Source organism: Musca autumnalis, unplaced genomic scaffold, assembly GCF_047663935.1.
Source record: "Musca autumnalis isolate F117 unplaced genomic scaffold, ASM4766393v1 scaffold_112, whole genome shotgun sequence".
Lineage (NCBI taxonomy): Eukaryota > Metazoa > Arthropoda > Insecta > Diptera > Muscidae > Musca > Musca autumnalis.
In genome coordinates, this window is record NW_027411659.1 from 61,042 (window position 1) to 79,350 (window position 18,309).

At 32.7% G+C, this 18,309-nt stretch overlaps 1 protein-coding gene across 7 annotated transcripts; it reads right to left on the reverse strand.

Moving 5' to 3' along the window:
- Positions 1 to 1,682: 1,682 nt before the first annotated feature.
- On the reverse strand, positions 1,683 to 18,223 carry LOC141391802 (uncharacterized). 7 transcript variants are annotated; one of them, XM_073964498.1, is made up of 5 exons: positions 18,074 to 18,223; positions 17,834 to 17,918; positions 3,157 to 3,219; positions 2,129 to 2,201; positions 1,683 to 2,063 (listed from the first exon to the last, which is right to left on the reverse strand). In XM_073964498.1, exons 2-5 carry the CDS (start codon positions 17,865 to 17,867, stop codon positions 2,045 to 2,047), a joined length of 189 nt encoding a protein of 62 aa, XP_073820599.1. In that variant the 5' UTR covers positions 17,868 to 17,918; positions 18,074 to 18,223; the 3' UTR covers positions 1,683 to 2,044. The 7 variants fall into 7 exon arrangements, 2 of the variants coding, with proteins under 2 accessions (XP_073820599.1, XP_073820598.1); XM_073964497.1 differs by having other exon boundaries at positions 1,683 to 2,201; XR_012409719.1 differs by lacking the exons at positions 1,683 to 2,063; positions 2,129 to 2,201; positions 3,157 to 3,219 and adding exons at positions 13,443 to 13,581; positions 13,639 to 13,764.
- Between the last annotated feature and the right edge of the window lie 86 nt (positions 18,224 to 18,309).

Here is an 18,309-nt window from a genome sequence, read left to right on the forward strand (position 1 = left end):
TTTATTTTTTTCGCATCGTTTACAAATTTTGACATTTTAAATTATTTTTGTAATAGCAATTCATCGATGCATCTACCTTGTTTCTTGTGCCAGCTTGCAACTTTTTGTATTTTGTAGCAACATGTTGCAAAAAACAGAGTTGTATACGAGGATTTATACTGGATTTAAAACAAATCCACTCAATAGGAGGATTTATTTTTGTATGGGAAATCCGGTAGATTTTGGCTGGATTTAGCAAATAAAACCTGATAATGCGCTAAATCCGGCTAATGGTGTCATATCTAAATGGCATATAAAACAAATCCACCCAATACGGGGATTTATTTTTGTATGGGAGTTCTGGCAGATTTTGACCGGATTTAGCAAATAAAACCTGATAATGCACTAAATCCGGCTAATGAATTCATATCTAAATGACCTATTAACTTTCTTTATGAGGACTTATTCGACGTTTGCGCTATAGAATTGACATTTGAAAAACAGTGGATTAATTAAATCCGGTTAAGTGCAAACGGGGTATAAGTTGGAATAAAGCAGGAAAAGCATCAACGTTTGATTAAAATATTTGGTCTGAGGCTGAATTCTTGTTCTATGGAAATTTGAAATGAAAAATATTTCCTTTATAATTTTTTTTATTTGACATTTATTTCCTTTATACATTTTTTCATTTCACATTTTCATAGAAACAGAATTAAGCCTCTGGTCCTTTACTTTTAATGGTGGTAAAAGTAGCAAAAGTCTTGAACTGTCCACTTCAGATGAAAGAGGGACCAAGATAAATCCTGGGCTTTGCCATGTTAAAGCCGGTCAGGACCGTTCGTTGGTACCTTACACCCCTACGTCGCCCTGTGGCTGTGGCCTACCTTATACATTATTTTACCATGTTTACCATCTTATTTCAAATGTCAATACTTATGCTTATATGCTTTTTACATTAGAAGAAAAATCAGGTTTTAGGCCTGTTTCGTCATTTATTTGCTAAAACAGGCAACATTTTTCGTCATTTACCATATAAAAATAAATGACGATAGCTCCGTCATTTATTCTAAACAACGCACGAAAACACCATACTATTCTAGGCAGTCCTGCTTTTTTGTCATAAACTACCGGAAAATGCAACTGTTGTTGTTGTATGATGGGGAAAAACAAAAATACTTAAACAATAAGTAAAGTGAAAATAAATGGTTTAAATAACTTGCAAAAATTACGTTTTTGTTTTTGAATTAATTCAAATCAGTTGATAAACATTTGTGTTGTGAAATTCCTGTTTTTTCTAGTTAAAATTATCGTGTCTGTGTGTTGTGTGATTGTGTATGAGTTTTTGCGTGCGTGTGTATATGTAAACAAATGACGCAAAAAGCAAATGTAAATAAACTTCATTTATTTCTAGGATTTCGTAAAACGAAATCATATAAGTCATGTTCCTTTACGTGCCTGAGGTTACCAGTTTTTACCACTTTTTACCCGCAAAGCGTTCCCTTACTTTGAAAAGCATACAATTTATATGAGAACAGTTCACCACTTTTACCATTTTTTGCCACTGTTACCACTTTTAAGAGTAAAGGAACAGACCAATGATGTGCTAGTCTAAAAAGGCTTTTATACATACGTCAAATAAATCTTCGTCATATACCCAGTCATAGATTCAGAAGAAGAATTTGTTAAAAAATAAAATAAAATTGTTTTGGTGAATTAGAAATATTTATTTTTTACTAAAGTTGTATACATATATTATGATATCAGCTAGCCTTTCTTTGTGACCTTGTAAATATGCCTTGGTATTATTTAAACCTATAAGATCTATTTACTTGTCTGACTTTCGGGAACATGTGTTATTGCTGTAGTTGAAGCCAATGTTTTATCATTTTTCTTCTTTTTATCTCGACATAAAAATGGATAATATACGAAGCCATAGTAAAAGGCTATACAACTAATTATGACCACAATTGTAATGACAATTTCGTAAAACGGCCAATGCTCATTAAATGTAATAGCGGGAGCTTGAGTTGTTGTTGGTTGTTCAAGTTTTGGATTTCTGTAAGCGTTATATGAAATTCGAGAGGCTGAAATAACCGTTGGTGTAATATATGTAGTTTCTGTAGCATTTTGTTGTGTTTGGTTTCGATACTTATTATATAACCTTCGCCAATACGAAGGAGTAGCGTTTTCCGCATAGCAATAGTAACTGAAATTAAAGGTCACTGCAAAGAACAAAGGCATAGATGCAATAGTAAGTGACACATTCGTTTAGTATTTTCATAACACTATTAATCTGTTCCAGAACTGCAAGAATCCATGGTTCAATTAAAAAGGTTAGCTAAAGCTATCTGTCTGTTAAAATTTTTTCTTTCGAGTGTTCCTAAAACTTCAAAATTATATACACAATCAGTGTATGTGTATGTGCTGTTTGAAAAATATGTCAAACAATTTTAAAAGCAATCGAATTCTATGATTTTTAAATTTTAGAACATTTGTATGGAAGAAATTCTTCAGCTTTGCATTGAAACAATAATTTCATCATATCCACAATTCGATTATTTGGAGAAACTTTGACACTTCAGTAATTTTTCGCGTTTTTTATAAAATGCTCAAAAATGTGTTGTAAACAAACCCACTTGCTGCTTTTGTGTTTAGTCCCGGGCTACACTACAGTAATTTCATTGAAATTTTGATATGATATGCGTCTCTAGATCGTCATCCATAGTAGAGTAAAATCATAAAATGGCTGTAGTGGGGAATTCGATTTAAGAACACCTAATTTCTTGAAATTTTTTAATGAAATTCATGCTAGTGTGGACCGGGACTTAGTAATTTTGAAATTTCATTGAACTTTTGATATGATATGCGTCTCTAGATCGTCGTCCATAGTAGAGTAAAATCATAAAATTGCTGCAGTGGGGAATTCGATTTAAGAAATGTTTTAATGAAATTCACGCTAGTGTGGACCGGGACTTAGTAATTTTGACGTTTTAGGAATTCAGGAAAAACCAGGGTTCTATAATTCGTTTTCATTTAGATCTACCTCTTTACTTATACCATGCAAGAATCTACTATTTTAAACTATTTTTTGGATAACATAATGGAAAATTTGTTATTGTAGTAAAAAATTGTAGATTCTTGCAAGTTCTGGAACAGAGCATATATCAATTCACTTACCCATCAGCAAAATGATCAAAGTCTTGTTCATAGTTTTTCTTAATAAATGCCAAATAATTTCTGCTATTTAAGAAGAAAACACATAGAATAGTGCTTGTTTTACATTTACGAAATCCACTCGATTTCAACTGTCAAATCCATAGGTTAAACGTCAAATGAAATCCAATGGATTTCGGATGAGATTTTATTTGACGTTTGAGCTATGGAATTGACAGTTGAAATCGAGTGGATTTCGAAAACTTAGCATAATAGCTGGTTTACATTACGAAATCGACTCGATTTCGTAATGTAAACCAGCTATAACAAATGAATAACGGTAAATGTATATTAATCGGTGTTTGCACTAGAGCCTTTTTCCGAGTTATGCTTGGTTTACATTAACGAAATCCACTCGATTTCGTCTATCAATTCCCTTGCGTATACGTCATACGAAAACTCATCTGAAATCCATTGGATTTCATTTAACGTTTAAGCAATGGAATTGACAGATGAAATCAAGAGGATTTCGTAAATGTAAACTTACTATTAACCTTCTGTTTGAGGATTTATTTGACGTTTACGCTATGGAATTGACATTTTAAACCCAAATCCACTGGTTAAGTGCAAACGGGGTATTATGCTTGATTTAGCAAATCCAGTGGATTTAAGTTGTCATTTTCGTTCAATATATGTCAATTAAATCGAGATAGTGTACTTTATCATAGTATAATACCCCGTTTAGAGTATGATTGATTTAACAAATCCTGTGGATTTAAGTTGTCAAATAAATCGAGATAATGCTCTTGATAGGGTTTTCATATTAGCCCAAAAATAAGGTTTTAAAGCTGTTCATAGTAAACTACGCACGAAAACACCATTCCATTATAAGCAACCCTGCTTTTTTATCGTAAACTATCGAAAAATGCAACTGTTTTATGTTTCTATCTTTTTCCAAATAAAAATTATTGTGTACATGTGTTGTGTGCGTATATGTTATTGCGTGAGTGTGTATGTGTAAACAAATGACGCAAAAACCAAATGTAAATAAACTTCATTAATATCCCGGTTACACTTAACCAGATTAACCCAGTGGGTTTGGGTTTCAAATGTCAATTCCATAGCGCAAATGTCGAATAAATCTTCATAATGTGGGTGAACCCGGCAGAAAGTGATAGTGTAACCGTGATTTCAAATGTCAATTCCATAGCGCAAATGTCGTTTGGGTTTCAAATGTCAATTCCATAGCGCAAATGTCGAATAAATCTTCATAATGTGGGTGAACCCGGCAGAAAGTGATAGTGTAACCGTGATATTAGTTCTAGGATTTCGTAAAACGAAATCATATATGGTCTGTTCCTTTACTTTTGAAAATGGTAAAACCGGCAAAAGTAGCAAAACTTGTGAACTGCTCTCATATGAATTGTATGGTGTCAGAAGTAAAGGAACGCTTTTCGAGTAAAAAGTGGCAAAACTTGAAGATTCTTGCACGTAAAGGAACAGAGCTATAATGTGCTAATCTAAAAAGGCTTTAACAGGGTGTTTTTGGAAAAATGCTTGCCTGTCACACGAACCGTCCGTACTAAAACGAATACGTTCAAAATTTGGTTCTTGTATAATTTTACGAACCATTCGTTTTTATCTGAAAGCTTTCGTCTATTTCATAAAAGCTTTTATATTTCAGGGTTTCCATGATACTTATTTTGTGAATTTTGCATAGGCATCTACACGTAAAATGTGTTAAGTGATGGCAAACCCGATAAACAGATGAAAAACAAAAAATAAGAAACAATTTAATCAAATTTGTCCAAAAATAATTGTGATAATATGAAGAAACGGATGTACATATACGCGTGTGCTTCTATGGAAATAAATAAAATTGCATTCCCTTCCAGTTTTCGTGTGTTTTGTGCCATTTATTACTCAAATTATTTAATTTTCATTCAAAACGACGGGTCTTTTCCATTCGATTATTTTTGACGTATTCGTTCGTCTGATTTTGTTACGAAAACCAAAAAAAAAAAAAAATACGAAAATAAAAAGCTTTCATTTGTCTGTCACACGAATACAAACGTCAACCGCTATGAAAACCAAATTGTGTCTTCGTTCATGAAATCGACGAACGAATGGGCAAAAACTTTTTACGAAAACAGGCTGTAAGTGTATAGTCTAACTGCTAACATCGTGTTTTTGTAAAAAGTTTTTGCCCATTCGTTCGTCGATTTCATGAACGAAGACACAATTTGGTTTTCATAGCGGTTGGCGTTTGTATTCGTGTGACAAACAAATGAAAGCTTTTTATTTTCGTATTTTTTTGGTTTTGGTAACAAAATCAGACGAACGAATACGTCAAAAATAAACGAATGGAAAAGACCAATCGTTTTGAATGAAAATTAAATAATTTTAGTAATAAATGACACAAAACACACGAAAACTGGAAGGGAATGCAGTTTTATTTATTTCCATAGAAGCACACGCGTACATGTACATCGGTTTCTTCATATTATGTGTGTTCGTTTACTCAAAATTCGTACAAATTGTTACTGGATGTTGTTCGTTTACTCCCCAGTTCAATGCAAAAGACTTTGGCCGTTTGCAAGAAGTTACTGGACTTGTGCAAATTTGTACAAATTATTGAGTAAACGAACACACCTATTATCACAATTATTTTTGGACAAATTTGATTACATTTTTTCTTATTTTTTGTTTGTCATCTGTTTATCGGGGTTGCCATCAAGTAACACATTTTACGTGCAAAAGCCTATGCAAAATTCAAAAAATAAGTATCATGGAAACCCTGAAATATAAAAGCTTTTATGAAATAGACGAACGCTTTTAGATAAAAACGAATGGTTCGTAAAATTTTACAAGAACCAAATTTTGAACGTTTTCGTTTTAGTACGAACGGTTCGTGTGACAGGCAAGCATTTTTACAAAAACACGCTGTAAATCTAAATAACGATGGGACGTACACAAATATTTCACCAACCAACCAAAACAACGCTCTCTGAGCGTCCGTATAACCCAAATACGTTGAGTCCCAAATCACACAAAATCCGCGACCGAAACTTTTTTAAATGTTTTCATTCGTAAAACAAATAATTTTCCTTTGCAATTAATTGGATTTTAGGTTTTGTTGGGCTTTTGTTTTCAAAATACAAAACACACACACATACGAACAATAACGTTCTCTCATAGTTGAATTTGTTCAACTTACAAAAAGTATACGCTCGACCATGGTAGAACAAACCACCCAGCACAAAAGTTTGGAAGTAGTGCAATGCAGAGTTATGATTTCAATACATCTTTCGATGCAGTCCACACGGAGTTATGAAAAATGCACTCTGCTCGATACATTTCAGAAACACTCGCTTATAGATCCCTAGCCAAGCAAGCCAATTTTTGATCCCTACAGTCGCAGTTTTTTTTTCTGAACACAAGAGTGTCTAAAATTATAAGAATTTGTGTAAAAAAAAATAAAGAAATACAAACTAAAGATACGAACATTGCTGTAATCCACGAGACGCGAATTATTTTTGAAGTGGAGTTAGAGTTTTTTGGAAATCTGAACTGGAGTTGGAGGAAAAATGAAAAACCATTTGGATGATAAAGCAATATCAGTTTCGGTGTCACAAAAAGCAGAGCAGAGGAAGTAAACTCAGTTATGATCAAATTTAATGGAGAGTTGTTATAATTTGTAAATCTGTTCCTTTACTTTTAAAAATGGTAACAGTGGCAAAAAATGGTAAAAGTGGTGAACTGGTCTCATATAAATTGTATGCTTTTTAAAGTAAAGGAACACTTTGCAGGTTAAAAATGGTAAGAAATGGTAACCTCAGGCACGTAAAGGAACAGAGCTTGTATTAGTGTAATAAAGTTAATATTCTTGTTTACACGAATAAACAAGCATTTATTTTGGGATATTTGCAATGGCTTGCATTTTATAGCGTCTTTAGACTGCATTTAAATTCAATCCAAAACACTACATCAAAGGCTGTGATTTGGATCGAAAATGGAGTGCATCCTAGCTGTGTGCCGTGGAAGCAAAATGGAGTGCATCCTAGCTGCGCGCTCTATTGTAAAATTCATAGGTGAATTCATGGGAAAAGATGTACTCCAGCGGCAATTGTTCTAGTGATTTAACTGCATCCGCGGATGCAAACTTTTTGCTGGGCAGGTAAAGTAAGTACTACAACAAATACAACTCAACTACAACCACATAGGAATTTGTTTTTGTATGTAAACGTTAGTGTCAACGTACATGTAAACAAAATAGGGAAATGTGTATAAATTATTGGAATTTAAAAAACTAATAATTTTTCACATTTGATTGAATATTTTGAAAAACATGAATGAAAACTCGTTAGACACATTCCACTAAATGCATAATTTCTCGCAGAAAGAAGAATTCTTGCAAAAATGTTTGGGGTCCCTGGTAATTCATTGAAAAAAAGAGGAGCTGTTTCAATCGTTTGCTTTTGAAAACAAACAAGAATATGTTTATTAGGGCTTTATTCTTTTCAAGTTTAACAAAATACCACAGCTGTGTTCCTTTACTTACCTGAGGTTACCATTTTAACCATTTGTTACCATTTTTAACCTGCAAAGCGTTCCTTAACCCCGAAAAGTGGCAAAACTGGAACCACAGGCTACCAGCAAAATTTCTGCAGGTAGAAAATGGCAGAACTGATTTTTCGACTTTTGTTTGACGACTATTTCACAAAATGGACGAAAAACCGAAGAAAAAGTCGAACACTGACAACACTAAATTAAAAACTGTGAAATAAAAGACGAAAATTGATTTTTTTATGTTTTTTCTGACATTGCTGCCGGATCTACCATTTTTCCGTTACTTTACTTTTCTGGTAAAAATGTTCATGAGAGAGCAATTTTGACACTTTTCTCTTTTACCACTCTTACCATTAAAAAAGTAAAGGAACAAAGCTCACATATATTAACAAATATAGTACCGCCTCTGTAAGCGGTGTTTTAGTGTGCGGCATGTCGTTCGGACCTGGAGGAGGTTACAGTCTTTATGGGAAATAGTTTTTTTTTATGAATAAATTTGTTCTTCAAAAAATATATATCCCTAATATACATGGAACATAGAAATAAATATATATGGTCTGTTCCTTTACTTTTAAAATGGTAACAATGGCAGAAAATGGCAAAAGTGGTAAACTGCTATCATATAAATTGTATGCTATTAAAAGTAAGGGAACACTTTAGTCGATGGTCAGACTAGCAAGGTTTCTTGAAACCAATTTCGTTAAAATTTCTTTTCAAGTTTCGTTAGTGTCCACACACGTTAACGTGAAATTTAAGATTTTTTCGTGTCCTCTTTATTTTACCATTCGCGTTTGTTGTGTTTCTCATACCAATAAAAACAAAACAAACACAAATAAACTAAAAACAGCACAAAATAATTAACATTTATAATTAAATTAATATTAATACATAGTTAAATTTTCACTATTTCATTAATTTAATGTTTTTATTAAATCTTTTTATGCTTGCTTTGGTCTTAACGTTTGCTTGAGAAAATAACAATGAAAGAAAATGGAAGAAAAAATCTTGCAACGAACAACAAGAAGAGGCAACACAACAAACACAGAAAACCATGTACATGGGTTTCACTACTTCATACCCCTCGCCTATAAACTTGACGTCGCCATGTTGAAATCGTGCTAGTCTGACCATCGACTTACGGGTTAAAAATGGTAAGAAATGGTAACCTCAGGCACGTAAAGGAACAGAGCAATAAAATGTCTTATGGAATTTGACACTAACATAACAGCCCAGTTCAGTCAGCCGGGTATTGCTGCTACCTTTTCTTGTTCTACCATGACGCTCGACGTATTTCGGTAGTTCTCAAAACTGCTATGCCTAAGGCCCATACCTATATACGGACGTATACCCAGGGCGTGTGTGGTGAAAAAAGTAGAACACATGTATTCTTATGAGAACTACCGAAATACGTCGAGCGTATACTTTGTGTAAGTTGAAAAAGTTTAACTTTGGCAGAACGTTATTGTTTGTATGTGTGTGTGTTTTGTATTTTAAATACAAAAGCCCAACAAAACATAAAATACAATTCATTGTAAAGGAAAATTATTTTAAATGTGATTTGGGACTCAACGTATTTGGGTAATACGGACGCTCAGAGAGCATTGTTTTGGCAGGTTGGTGAAATATTTGTGTACGTCCCGTCGTTATTTAGGTTTAGCAGTAAATACGACCGTATTCCCAGGGCGTGTGTGGTGAAAAAAGTAGAACACATGTATTCTTATGAGAACTACCGAAATACGTCGGGCGTATACCTTTTGTAAGTTGAAAATTTTCAACTTTGACAGAACGTACCATGTGTTATTGTATGTGTGTCTGTGTTTTGCATTTTGAAAACAAAAGCCCAACAAAACATGAAAGAAAATGTATTGCAAAGGAAAAATGTTTGTTTTACGAATGAAAACATTTAATAAAGTTTCTGTCTCGGTTTTTGTGTTTTAAATGGGATTTCGTATTCAACGTATTTGGGTAATACGGACGCTTAAAGAGCGTTGCTGTGGTAGGTAGGTGAATATTTTTTGTACGTCACGACTTAAATTAGGTATAGCTGTAAGAATACAAGTGTTCTACTTTTTTCACCACACACGCCCTGGGTATACGTCCGTATATAGGTATGGACCTTAACTATGATGCAATAAATAAGGTGAATCGGTAACTACAACAGCAATACTATTTTGATTGAATGTTCTTCAAGCTGCTAAAATTTTTGTTTTCATTTTAATACAAATAATTCACGATGACTATGAATTTGACAAATTGGGTGGAAACAGCTGGTCTTAGTGTTCCACCTTATATATTGCGCCATTGTCTAAACCAAGCTTAATCATGCAAATCCTTTATAATATATATCATATTAAAGCAATGTAACCAATTATTTGGACTTTTGAAGAAGTAATAGTACATTGACATATAGCCGGATTTAACAAATCCACTGGATTTCAAATGCCAATTCCAATGCGCATACGTCAAATAAATCCTCATAAAGTAAATAAATCCGGCAATAGCGCTAATGCGCAAGGCGTTTAAGATGTATGTCCAGATTACGGCAACATTAGCTCCGGTGATAAAGGTGTCAAAAGAGCAAACTGTCGAAAATGAGTTCCACATACACATGTTTCCAAAATGTACTGGAAGTTTATTTGCAATTTATAACATACAGGGGCTAAAATAAGAATCACCTACTACTTTGAGGTGACAATAAATGTTTTGCAACGGGAAAACAAGTCTATAAAACGAATTATTTTTCCAAATTTTTGTAGTCAATATGAATTTTTATGACTTTTGTGCCTAATAATGGACTAACAGTATTGAATGTGATAAAGTTATATGTTATTTTACATATGTGTTGTCACTTTGCATGTACATTTTGTATATAAAAAGTGACAACCCATATGTAAAAAAACATATCGTATAAAGTACCCACAAGCAAAGAATGAATATTTGACTCAATATAGCTTTGTTTTAGAACTAAAAAGTTTTTACAATGTCCCGGTCCACACTAGCGTAAATTTCATTAAAAAATTGATGAAATTATGCGTTTCTAGATCGAGTTTTATAGCAGAGTGAAATCATAAATTGATCTTATTACGGAATTCGATCTAGGAACGCCTAATTTCATGAACTTTTTAATGAAATTCACGCTAGTGTGGACCGGGACTTTGGTAATTCCCCAAGAAATCATAGATTTGGTAATTTTTGCAATTTTTTTTTGTAGATAATTCTTATTTTAGTCAGCATTTGTCATAATTCGCTAAAAAGCTTTGTACAGTAATAGCACGTCTATATATATAACCGAATTTAACAAACCCACAAATGTCAATTCCTTTGCGTATACGTCAAATAAATCCTCATTAAGAAGGTTAATACTGCAAAAGACTATAATATAAACATGGCCTAAGTCGATGTTTAGACGTTCAAAGTTAATGGGAAAGAAAATTGAGTTTGTGGGCGAGGGATTAGAGAGGAATACGGTTGTACACAAACCCCTGCACTCGCAAATTCTGTTTTGTTTCTTTATTCTTTGCAGATTTTTCTCCGCCGGCAAATAAACAACAACGCATACATTTGAATTAAAAACTTTTGTGATGAAAAATAAATTGAACAAGAAATTATCTGTAAAAATTAGTAGTAAACATATACATATCGTAAATATGTATTTATTTAATTTTTAATGAACTTTAAATTAATATCTACAAGCAATATCGCCTTAGTATTGCCTTTACATGGTCAAGCGAGAAAATTAGTGTGAAGAAGAATCAGAAAATTTACACAAACAGTATGTGTGTTTGTTTACTCAAAATTTGTACGAATTGTTAAGGCCTGCGTACATAAGCTGCTCTGCCTGATTGCCTTGCTTTCCTTCTTCATTTTTGACATAATAAAAATAAAAGAATAAAGAAGGCCGAGGAAATTTCGAACTGGGTTGCCCTTTTCTTTTTTATTCTTTTATCAGAAGTAAGCAAGGTAAGCAGGCAAGGCAGCTTATGTACGCAGGCCTTTACTGGATGTTGTTTGTTTACTCTACAGTACAATGCAAAATACCTTAAGGGGTGACATAAGCTGCCTTGCCTGCTTACCTTGCTTGCTTCTGATAAAAGAATAAAAAAGAAAAGGGCAACCCAGTTCGAAATTTGCTCGGCCTTCTTTATTCTTTTATTTTTATTATGTCATGGCCCCGGCACATACGATCCGTTGTGAGTCGCGTCAGGCGTTAAAAATAACAACCACATGAAAAATGTGTAAGTGATGCCAAGTTTGTTCTTGAAGTTTTCATGTGGTTGTGGTAACGCAACGCTCAACGCGCCGTATGTGCCGGGGCCTTCAGAAAGGAGGCCAAGCAAATTTCGAAATGGGTTGCCCTTTTCTTTTTTATTATTTTATCAGAAGCAAGCAAGGTAAGCAGGCGAGGCAGCTTATGTACTCAGGGCTTTAGTCGTTCCCAAGAAGTTACTGGACGTGAATAAATTTGAACAAATTATCGAATAAACGAACACACCTATTATTTGCGTGTCTAAACTGCAAGGAAATTTTAAAAGAAATTGAGAAAAAATTTCCCATTCAAGTTTGAACCAAGGCAAATTTATAGAAGGTATGTGCATGAATTACAACTAAAAAATTTACAAAAACAACATTGTTGTTCATGGTACAATTATTACAGGTAAAAGCAAGTGTTGTTGTACAACAATCGATACAACAACCACATAGAAATTTGTTTTTGTACGTAATACTAGTGTCATAGTCATATTGTCAAAAATGTAAACAAATATAAAAAATATAAACACATTTTGAAGGTTAATAAATATTGTTTTGAAAAATGTCATGGGTTTTTAATTAAAGAATTGAAGAAAAAACGTTAGATTTTCAATTTTAACGTTCCAATTACATTTCATCTTAACAAAAAGTTTTTAGCGGTATGTATTTGTCTTAATAAAATATTTACAATCAATAATAATTGATTATTTTTCAGATGGAATTATGAAGAAAGAGCGACGAAGGATGACAAAACAAAGCCAAGAAGGGGTTATTTATATCGCAACGGACAAGATTTTTTGTGGTTGAATTTTGAGTATTCTAATTGTTTTTATTCCAAATGCTACATGAAAACTTGTATCAAAAAGAAATAAAGTGCGCTTCATATAAGCACTTCGTATGTTACTGTCGTGTGTTGTTGTTGGAACTTAGAATGAGGTCATCAAAACCAATTGCTTTGAAAGAGTACGGCGGTCTTTACTATCAACGCTTGCACCCAATTGGTAATGAGATCCAGGGCTCCATCCACCAATACATTCAGAGTGAGCTTTATTTTAGCTGTCCGTGTGGCTATTATGTCTGTCGAGTGAATATGACGTGCAAAGCTGTGGTAAAACTGTGAAATTAGATGTTTGTGTTCGTTTATTGTATACTAGCCATGGGAGCTACCGTGGTGCAGTTGTAAGCACTCCCGCCTTGCACTCAGGAGGTCTGCGGCTCAATTCCTAACTAGAACATCTGAATTTTGGCAGTGATTTTGGCTTTCATTTCCAGATTATTGCAGCCATGAAAAACTTCTCTACAGGAGCGGCGATAAAAAAATATTTTCTATGTCATTGAGCTAATATAAATCGGCTTGCATTCAGTGATATGAGAAAAGTCTCCCTTTTCCTTTTGGGATGTTCTGAGAACAAATATATGTATGTATATGTTGGACACGGGAGTCCCATGAAAACCATTTATTAACATAACATTTCATTATGATTTTTTTATTTGTTAATTTAGGGCTCAGGTAAATACATAATATGAAGTATTTATGTATGACTGATTTTCTCCTGTTGTATATCTATTTCCTTTTCCTCACAAAGTTCTTGAACGGATGTGGAATGGAATGCAATATTTATATCTGTGGAACTGAACAAAATACATATTACATACATTTTCAATTCTTAAATACATGTAATTAATTACCATTCCATTGACACAACGTTCGGCGAATGCACAACAAATCGCTCTGCATGTGGCACAAGCTTCCACTTTTTCCTACTCTTCTCTTCTTGAAATCCTTTCCTTCCCAGTCACGCCTGCGATGTGGATCTAATAAATTGTTGAAATAAGCACCTTTGTCCTTCGTTTCTATTCCTTTTTTATTTTAAACTGTATGTGGATGATTTATTTTTTATTTTGAAAACAACAACAAAAAAGAATACACAATGACAAACAATGACAAGTGTCATATACATTTTGACACTAGTATAACGGGTGAATCTAATCAGCTGGGACTTGCTTTTACCTGTATTATTGTACCATGATTGTTGTTATTGAAAATTAATTGTCAAAGAAAATATTGAATATTAGGGTCGTTCCAAATTTTTTTTCAGGGAACATATAAATACATTTTGAAAATCCTCTAAAATAGAACAAATTTGAATCAAAATGTAAATATAACGCATTTAGAACTCTCGTAGGTAATTTTTATTACATGTTTACGATGAAAATAAGTATTTTATGTTGGCAAATTTCTAAGTTTCAAATTTCATGAGTAGACCCTATTACATTTTGAAAACTAAATATACAAAAAAAGTAAGAATACAGCTGGTTGTCACTTCTACCTTTAATAAATATGCCTTGGTTTGAACGTATAAACTCGAACTAACTTCACAAGTAATAAGTATTTACAAGTTCTTGCAAATACTTGCAACTACATACTTCTCATTTCTATTTTATCGAACAGCATTTTGTAAAAGTATGTACAAATTTGTAAAAATAATTTGCAAAAAAGGTCATTATCGAACTTTTTCTGCAATATTTGTATTCATTTTAATAATTGCGAACAGAATCTTTGTTCCTGTGTGTAAAAATATTATATTTTATAGCAAATTATTAAAATTTTGCGCTCATAGAAAACTATATTTAATTATAAAAATGACAGAAATAAAAGGACATTTTGCTTATTTTTGAATATTTAGTCGGACATAGTTGAAATCATGTGAAAAAGTCACGAAAATATAGAAATAATCGATTTCGTGAAACACATAAGCCAGGCAAAACCAAGGACTTGGAGGAAAGATAAACGGATCACCTGAAAAATACTGGCTAAACCTCCCTTAATTTTCTTGAAATTGGTCACAGAGTCCTAAATTACTTTCAGAAAATAGAAAATATGCACCTACATTCCAAAAAATCATAGCCTTGTAACACATCATAAATCATTAGTAAATACATGTCTGTTAGAAGCTCCTTTTTATTTTTTGTGTTGCTTTTTTCCTGCTTAGACATTCAAAACTATCTCCATTTCATCAAGTTTCTTATGTACATCAAGTTTTAAAGATACATCAAGGCAAAACTTGAACTAGATTATTGGTTGCGTAAATAAGCCGATGGCTTTTCATGTGTTACAAGGCTATGAGAAGCTTTAACCTTACGATTTTTTGGAATGTAATTGCATATTTTCCATCTTCTTGTTTAGCCGAAATTTTTCAACAGATTCCTCCCATCCCAGTCCTTGTTTTTGGCTGGCTTATGTGTTTTATGAAATCTATCATTTCTATATTTTCGTGACTTTTGCATGTGATACGTAAACTATATTCGACTATATATTCAAAAATAAGCAAAAATTCCCTTTATTTCTGTCGTTTTTATAATGAAATATAACCAGTTTTCTCTTTTCTGGGATAGCGTTTTTCCTTAGCGTTAAATTGTAATAATTTGCTATAAAATATAATATTTTACACACAGAAACAAAGATTCTGTTCACAATTATTAAAATGCATGGTATAAGTAAAGAGGTAGATTTAAATGAAAACAATCTATAGAACCCTTGTTTTTCCCGAATTCCTAAAACTTCAAAATTAGTAAACACAAAAGCAACAAGTGGGTTTGTTTACAATACCTTTTTTGAACATTTTATAAAAAACGCGAAAAATGAATGAAGTATCAAGGTTTCTCCACATAATCGAGTTGTGGATATGATTAAATGTTTGTTCCAATGCAAAACGGAAGAATTTCTTCCATACTAATGCTCTAAAAACAATTTTAAAAATCATCAAATTCAATTGTTTTTAAAATTGTTTGGCATATTATTCAAACAGCACACACATATTCATATGTATATTGTTTTGAAGTTTTAGGAATACTCAAAAGAAAAAATTTAAATTGACACAAAGCATTAGCTAACCTTTTTTATTAAACCATGGTAAAATGTATACAAATATTGCAGAAAAAGTTCGATAATGGCCTGTTTTCTGAGAAAATACTTAACCAATGTTACAAAAAAGTCCCAATTTACATTAGGCGAGTTTACTTGTGGCATTTTTTCTCGTTCCTTTTTAAACTTGCCTCTTGCGTTTATAAAAGGTAATTCTGTTCCGACAAGTTTTGTTTTCAAAACAATGAAAATAATGTCAAATACGAAAAATATAAAATGAATTGCCTGAGAATTGCTGGTACGAGCAATTTTTTTCCATTTCCATTCCCCTTATGTGTCTCTTCTACAAACTGGGACTTGCCGCAAGTAAACTCGCCTAATGTAATTTGGGACAAATTTTCGGTATTTTTTAAGCATGGAAAACAGGGTTAACAAACTTTTCTTTGTTATTCTCACTATAGGATCGCCATGGATCCATGTTTTATACATGTTTTAACCTCATATAAAATACTGAGGGGTTATTATTGGTAAAATTGCAAACAGAATATTTTTGACACTCACTGCATATTTTGACGGAATATTGTTTTGAGGACCAATAGCAAGAGATTTGCCCAATAACCCGTATAGTTTTTACATAATTTGTTGCCATAAACGAACATTTAATATGAAATTTTTTACATTGTTGGTCTTTGAAATACATTTGTTGTCTAACCTACTTTATTAGGATTCATGGTGTAAGAAAGAAGGTGATACAATAATAGCAACCTATGTCTTCATTTGCTGTCAAAACATATTTTTAATCAAAAATAAATAACAAATATTTCGCTTCTATAAAAAATATCTGTGTACAACATCTTTGTTTAAGCTTCGCGAAAAATAACTATTTTTATTGTTAAATATTTAATAAAATATTTAAACGTTTTCTTCTAACTTTTGTGGATATTTCGCGCAAAAAAAATTTGACAGCAAATGAAGACTACAACCTAACGTCAACTATTGGATCACCTTGTTAAATTCGCCTTGATTAGGATTTATTTGCCGTTTGCGCTATGGAATTAACATTTGAACCCCAATGGGTTTATTAAATCCGGCTAAGTGCAAATGAGCTGTAACTGTGGCTGACTTCCGTATCGTCAATTGCTTTGTGTTGTTTAAACTTCGTCAAATTTTTTCAGTTGTACATAATATTTCAGTTGCACAGAAATAAAAATGATACATATTTGCTTTTTACTTGAGTTAAAAATGAGTTTTTTGCACGTTTTGAAACACGTAGCTTCGTGGTTATTAATTACAACGGCGTTAAGAAACATAATACTTCGCAGATTTTCAGTCCTTTGTCGATGGTCAGACTAGCACGGTTTCAACATGGCGACGTCAAGTTTATAGGCGAGGGGTATGAAGAAGTGAAACCCATGTACATGGTTTTCTGTGTTTGTTATGTTGCCTCTTCTTGTTTTTCGTTGCAAGAGTTTTTCTTCCATTTTCTTTCATTTTTATTTTCTCAAGCAAACGCTAACAACAAAACAAACATAAAAAGATTTAATAAAAACAGTTAATTAATGAAATAGTGAAAATTTAACTATTAATATTAATTTAATTATTAATGTTAATTATTTTGTGTTGTTTTTTGGTTTATTTATGTATTTTTTTGTTTTTATTGGCATGAGAAACACAACAAACGCGAATGGTAAAATAAAGAGGACACGCAAAAATCTTAAATTTCACATTAACGTGTGTGGACACTAACGAAACTTGAAAAGAAACTTTAAAGAAATTGGTTTCAAGAAACCTTGCTAGTCTGACCATCGACTTTGTAAAGCAACTGACGATACGGAATTCAGCCTGTATGTCAAACAGATCAAGATAGAGCATGGTGCAATTATAAGGTGGTGTAAAACGACGTGGTTTCAATCTGTCAAATTTTTTGTTATTGTGAATAAATTGTATGAAAACGTAGACAAACATGTTGACATATTGAAGAATTTTCAGTCAAAAATGAGTTGTTGTTGTGCTACTTACTTGACCTGGTAAATAGATCTTGAGATAGAGCCATTGCCACGAAAAAAAAACGCCAATCGAAACCAGGGACGTACGCAGGTGCCGTCTTTGCTTTCACCAACATTTTTCCCGGAGAAGAAGTGAATGATTTCCAATAGTGGCAGAAGTGTTTAGTGGGGATTATTTAAATTATAATATTTAAAGACAAAAAATCGATGCATCACTTTAAAAATGTAAAATGTTTGTACTTTAGAGTTTTACCAGGGCAATTAATGTACATACATATGTATATGGGTTTTTATGTATGTATGTATGTACGTACTAATGAAATTGAACACGCTAGCGGAATTTTATTTTTGTTCTTTGTGACTGAAGCTTTCTTCGCTGTTTGTAGCCTTAATCTAAACTCTTTGGTGCCTGAGACGAGAATGAATTCTTGAAAATACTACTATAAACAACAGACATAAAACTACATACATACAGTGGATCGAAGCGAA

Bases quoted from the DNA above. Each gene is read 5' to 3' on its own strand.
- LOC141391802 (XM_073964497.1), bottom strand. From the start codon at position 17,867: ATGGCTCTATCTCAAGATCTATTTACCAGGTCAA. The intron at 3,220-17,833 runs GTAAGTAGCACA...CTTCTTAAATAG, and splicing joins AGATCTATTTACCAGGTCAA to CAGAAATTATTTGGCATTTA. The intron at 2,202-3,156 runs GTAAGTGAATTG...TGTTCTTTGCAG, and splicing joins TTTGATCATTTTGCTGATGG to TGACCTTTAATTTCAGTTAC.